Source organism: Notamacropus eugenii, chromosome 2, assembly GCF_028372415.1.
Source record: "Notamacropus eugenii isolate mMacEug1 chromosome 2, mMacEug1.pri_v2, whole genome shotgun sequence".
NCBI lineage: Eukaryota > Metazoa > Chordata > Mammalia > Diprotodontia > Macropodidae > Notamacropus > Notamacropus eugenii.
In genome coordinates, this window is record NC_092873.1 from 304,984,214 (window position 1) to 304,990,213 (window position 6,000).

At 38.5% G+C, this 6,000-nt stretch overlaps 1 protein-coding gene across 1 annotated transcript; it reads right to left on the minus strand.

The window, feature by feature from the left end:
* Positions 1 to 4,083: 4,083 nt before the first annotated feature.
* On the minus strand, positions 4,084 to 5,064 carry LOC140527682 (protein LLP homolog). The gene has a single exon (XM_072644794.1). The coding sequence runs from the start codon at positions 4,983 to 4,985 to the stop codon at positions 4,608 to 4,610; it is 378 nt and encodes a 125-aa protein (XP_072500895.1). The 5' UTR covers positions 4,986 to 5,064; the 3' UTR covers positions 4,084 to 4,607.
* Positions 5,065 to 6,000: the final 936 nt, after the last annotated feature.

The window sequence follows — 6,000 nt, forward strand, 5'->3', positions numbered from 1 at the left end:
TGATCATAAAAACAACCCTACGAGGTAAGTATTTCAAGCATTATCCCCATTTTATAGAAGAACTGAGAAGGCTGAGAGACATTAAATGACTTGCCCATGGTAACACAGTTAATAAATGTCAGAAGCAGGATTTAAAACCAAATCTTAACTGGCTTCAAGTCAAATGTTCTTTCCACTGAGGAGGAAGAGAATGGAATAACTATATAGTCCTTACTATGTAGCGGGCATAAATGTTATCTCATTTGGCCCTCACATCAACCCAGTGAAGTAGGTGGTGTTATTGTCCTCCTTTTACAGTTAAAGAAAGTGAGGCAAACAGAGGTTAAATGATTTGCCCAGGGTCACACAGCTAGTCAAATATCTGAGGCTGAATTTGAACTCAGATCAGAGCTGATGCTCTAGCTACTGAACTACCTAGCTGCCTTGGAAGGCAAAAAGTACAATTTTAGCACCCATGTTCCAAAATGATCCTTTTGGGATAATTTCTTCAATCCATGGATAGAACCCCCACCCAATGTGTCGCTTTTATTGATAGTCATATTAGAGACCCATAAACGGAAGAGCAAAATATTTCATTAAAACATGAAATTGTAAACAACAAGAAAGGTGATCAAATAATAAAAGCTTCTCTGCATGAATGTGCAAAGAGGTAGAAATCTCACCTCCAGAGTAATTATACTGTTATTTCCCTTCAATCCCTCCAAATTTCAGACGTGACGGGAGTGCAAAGTCACTTCATAACTCATAGCTGATGTGTACATTGCCTTTTGATTTTTAGAACCTTTCCCAAGACTCTCTCAGGTCAGGCTGGAAAATGACTGAAAGTTCTGTCTTCAACTCTGTAGTCATCATGATGGTCCAGATAGGATTCGGGACTTCATGTCCATCTTTTTTTTTTTTTTTATAGTTCAATTTTATTTTATTGTTAGGTCTGAATTATTTCCCTCTCAGCCACTCTTCTCTCTCCAATCCAGCACTCGGAAAGTAAAAAAAAAAAAAAAAACAAAGCCTGTTAAAAACAGATATCAAACAAAACAAATCCCCACATTGTCCATGTCCAAAAATCCATAAACCTTAGTATGTACTCTTAGTCTATAAGCTATGTGGAGGTGGGTAGCCTCTTTTCCTTTACCTTCTTCCTCTCCTATGACTGCCATATCCTCTTCCAAGTCTGCATTGACTGCTATAATTCCCATGTCTAATCATGGCTCTTCTCCCAGAAAATCCTGCATCCAGGAGATTTATCTCCTGTCCATGGGCACCTGAAACCATACTGGAGGATGCTCATTAAGGCAGAGACAATCTGTGTCTATATGACACATGCATTAACCCCAGTTTACCCATGGGAGAGCTGTATCTGAGAGGTTCAGGGACTTGTCCATAACAATACAGCTAGTTTTATCTAAGGCATGATTAGTGCCTACTAATGACACTGGTTAAGAAGAGTAAAGGATACAAAAGAAGTATTGATTCCTTCCTTCCAGAAACTGATAAGTCTTTGGGGAAGACAAAGCTCAGACACATGAAACAATTAGCAATGATACCATTCTAGAACAATGTAAAACAGTTTTATGGGGAAAGTTGACTAGGACAACATTGATGAGCTGATTCCCTACCCCTCCCATCCCCAGTTCAGGTGATGAAGTTACAGAAGGTTGAGGCAGCAAAGTATGAAGGTGTTAAATAAAGTGTCTACTGCAGAGGTGAGGAACTTGTGACCTGCTGGGTCCTCAGGTGCAGTCTTATTACTGAGTCTAAGTTTTACAGAACAAAAAATTTTATTAAGGGAATTTGTTCTGTGAAGTTTGGAGTCCATCCAAGGGCCGAACTTGAGGATCTAGAGGGGCACATGTAGCTTTGAGGCCAAAGGTTCCCTACTCGTGCACCCTATGACTTCTTTACAAGATATGGACAAGTTTTTCAGTCCAACTTAATGGAAGTAAAGAGTGAGACTAGCCATTGGCTAGCCAAATAAGTGGTCACACCCCTGGTGATAAATATCAAGATACTCTTTCTAGAGCTTCAGTTGAAGCAGGAGATAGATCAGAGGGATATAATTTCTGTCAGGAGAGAAGAGAGCTGGCTTTGGAGAAAGAATCCTGTTCTTAAAAGGGAATCTTTCTTTGCCTTTTCTCTTGGGCGTTTACCCCAGGGCAGCAGGGGTTTCCTCTCCTCCCTTTTTCTCCAATTACTTACAACATCTTCAGCGGAGCTATCTGCCCAGTAGGAGACATTGCACTGAGCAGGGAAGTAGGTTCAATCATTCAAGTCATGAGGCAGGAGGGGTTCTGTGAGTCTTCAAAGAGTTAGCCCTGGCTGTCAACCTGCCCCAAGAGTGCCATGTCTTCCAGGGGAGCAACATAAGGACATCACAAGAAGAAAAAGATCACTGAGGCCTGACTGTGCTGGAGGTGTGAATTGCCTTAGGCATGTGCTTTTCCTACTTGTATACCTCTCTGCTACTATACTCTTATATGCACTATGCACATTCTTCCTCCTGATGCTGTTTGTAGCTGTGAGAGAATGGGTCCCAGGTTTATGGAGGGAAAGTTGTGCTTCTGTAAATCTTCCTTTTTTTTTTTTTGTATGTAAGTTTAATAAAGGTATCATCTAGGATTCAAATGAAGGATACAGACAAAACATAACAGGCCATTACCTAATAGATAAGTGGTCAAGAAAAATGAATGGTTCTCAAAAGAACCCCCAAACTCTAGTAGTAAAGGGAAATGTAAATCAAAACTCTGAGGTTTTGCTTCTCACCCAACAAATTGGCAAAAATGACAGAATAGTAGTAGTCAATGCTGGAAAAGATTGGAAGACTAATGCATTGTTGGTGGAGCTATGAATTAGTCCAACCATGCTGCCTTGTTATTTGGGATTATTCGAAGAGTGACTAAAACTTTTGATCCAGAGATTCGACTACTAGGCACATACATCAAGAGGATCAGTATCAAAAAAGAAAAGCTCCTCCATCAATTGGGGAATGGCTGAATAAATTATGGTATATGAATGTAATGGAGTACTATTGTGCCATAAGAAATGATGAACAAGAAGACTTCAGAGAGGCCTGGAAGGACTTATATGACCTGATGCTGAGTGAAAGGAGCAGAACCAGGAGAACCTTATGCACAGCAACAACCACAGTGTGTGAGAGTTTTTTCTGGTAGACTTAGATTTTTGTAATAACACAAGAACTTCTTACCAAAAAAAAAAAAAAAAATCCCAATGGTGGACCTCAAGGCAAAAAGCCTTCCACACTCAGAGAGAGAAATATGGAAGTCACTCACATAATGTAGCAGATCATGTTTGTGTATGTGTATCTGTTTGTGTATCATGTTCTGATTTGTTATACGGATTCTTTCATTTATCTTAGTCTGACTACACAGCATGACGATAGTGAAAATATACTCAATAGGAAAGTTTATGTAGAATCTATACAGAATTGTATGCAGTCGTGGGGAGGGAGGGAGGTAGTGGGGGGTGGGTGGGGAGGGATAAAATCGCAATTGTATGGCAGTGATTGTTAAACATTAAAAAAAATAAAAAAATTATAAAAAAAAAAAAAAAAAAAAGAAAAGCTCCATATGCAGAAAGACTGCTCTTTTTGTGGTAGCAAAGAACTAGAAACAAGGTAGATGTCCAATGATTGCAAAAGAGCTAAAAATATTGTGTCAGATAAATGCAATGGAGTATCACTGTGTGTGCTTAACTATGAATATACTGAGTGCTGAAAAGCATGGAAATAGCTGTGTACGGCAATGTAAGTAAAACCAAAAAAGTCCAATATATACAATGACTAAACAAAATAAGTAAAACTGGGTGTTTCAAAATTATGACTGCACTCGACCCCAAAAAAGAGGTAAGATACCTCTCTTCCAGTTTTTTGCAGAGGTGGGAGACTATGGATGTGGAATTTTTTCAATATGTTTGAGTTTTGCTGAACTTAATTTTTATTCTTTATTATAAAGGATGGCTCTCTGGGAGGCAGTAAAGGAAAAGATACACTGGGAGACAAAAATAACTTAAAAACAAAGGATAGCAATAAAACTATTTTGTAAAGTAATCCAAGATCAGTTATCAACCTTAGTGGCAAAGAAATCATTTTTTAATGACATATAAAAGCAAAGTTTCAGATTTCACGATCTAAACACTTCTGTGTACATTTTTTTTTTATTTTTCCTTATAGAGCAAAAAAAAAAAAAAACCCTGCAGGAATACAAGTTCTGTTTAGATAAACACTTATATCTAAGAAATTATAAAAATATGACATCTTTCTTTTTTAGAATGGGGCTAGTTAAAATCTGAAACAGGCTATGGTGAATCTTTATCAAACATATTTGCCAAAAGTGCAAGAACATGTAATGATGGTACAGTTCAATTGCTGAAAACTGCATCAGATAAATCACTGACAGTCAGAAAAAAGTTTGGTGCAGCTAACACTGATCAAACAAAAAGAATGGAGAACCAAATGAAGGATGGAAGACAAATACTTCGTGTTTCAGCCAAAGTAACTGGGGAAGGCAAAATATGGAAACAAATGATTTTCCTTCAAAGTCCATATTCTGAACAGACACGTCCATGTGATATTTTTCCAGGCCTTTAAGATTCTACCAGGCCAGACCCTTTGCTGCTTTTGCTGCCTTCACTTTGTTTTTCCCTTTTCCCCGTTTTGCCTTTAGTTTTTTCCTTTGCCTAGGGTGCATCCAAAGAGGGTACTGTCCATGTTCATCTAAAAGACTCTTTTTGTTTCTTTTAACATCCACTTCCATTTTCGATTCACCCTCTTGATCTTTCCCCACAGAGTCTGTTTTCTCTTTGATTTTTTCAGGTGCCACCACAGTTGCTATGTCCTTTACCTCTTCCATTAAAACATCACCACCTATTTTAAGTATACTTTTTAAGCGACTAAGCTCCTTCGGTGCATTTTTCTTTCTCTTTTCTGCCCGCATCTTCCTTTTCCACTTACTCCGTAGGCTTTTTGCCATTTTTACCTGGAACTCGTGGCCCTCGGAGCCCACGGCGAGAACCACTTCCGCCCGGCGAGCTGACGCACTGGATTCTCGTAAATCTTCCTAATAATGATAGTTAATAACTAGTTCCTAGTTCCATGTTAGTAAATACCTTTACTTTTGAGCTAATTATGCAACTGGCTGATTATTAAAGATAAGTGCACCATTGGGGGCTAGAATTTTTGTCCAGAACCACATAATAACTTGAATCTAGGGTAGTTGATTACTTTGGGAACTAATCAGTAAGACTGAATTTTGGGAGGTTCTCAGGGACTACTATCCCACTTCCTCCCCACCAACTGTATTTACCAATATCATTAATCCATTACAATCAAACTCTCACTTCTGTGGCATAAAATCCAATAGTAATGCTATTTGTTTGTCTGGACCCAATTGTAATGTAGATTTATCCAGCATTCACCTCCTAGTAGCAATGGATGAGTAACTATAGGGAGATCTTCATAGTATTACAGATCTGGAGCTAGAAAGGATCTTACAAGCCATATATTCCTTTTTTTTTTTTTTGCTTTAAAGATCAGAAAAAGGAGGCTCAGCAAGGTTAAGTGACTTGCCCAAGGTTACACAGGAAGTAAATATCAGAGGCAGAATTTGAACCCAGGTCCTTTGATCTACAGAGAGTGTTTTTTTCTTTCTCTGACCAAAACTGAGAAGCTTGTAAATGATTGACTTGTTTTAAAGATCATTTAATTCTTCAAAAAGTAAAGGAAACAATGAAAGAGAATTCTGGGCCTGCTTTTGACCAACATGAAAATCTTCCTCAGTGAAGGAAAATGATCAGAACTCTGGAAGAAAGTGAGAATGCAGTGTTTGTGATAGAGGAGAAGAAGAATGTTGGGAACAGCCTAACACACTCTGGATTATGGGAGAGTAGATTTTAAAAGATTCAGAGAAAGGATAGGTGAGACATCATGGACTCAAATTCTATACAGCACCACTGCGTATCTTTGACTGTTCTGGAGTTGTCATCACC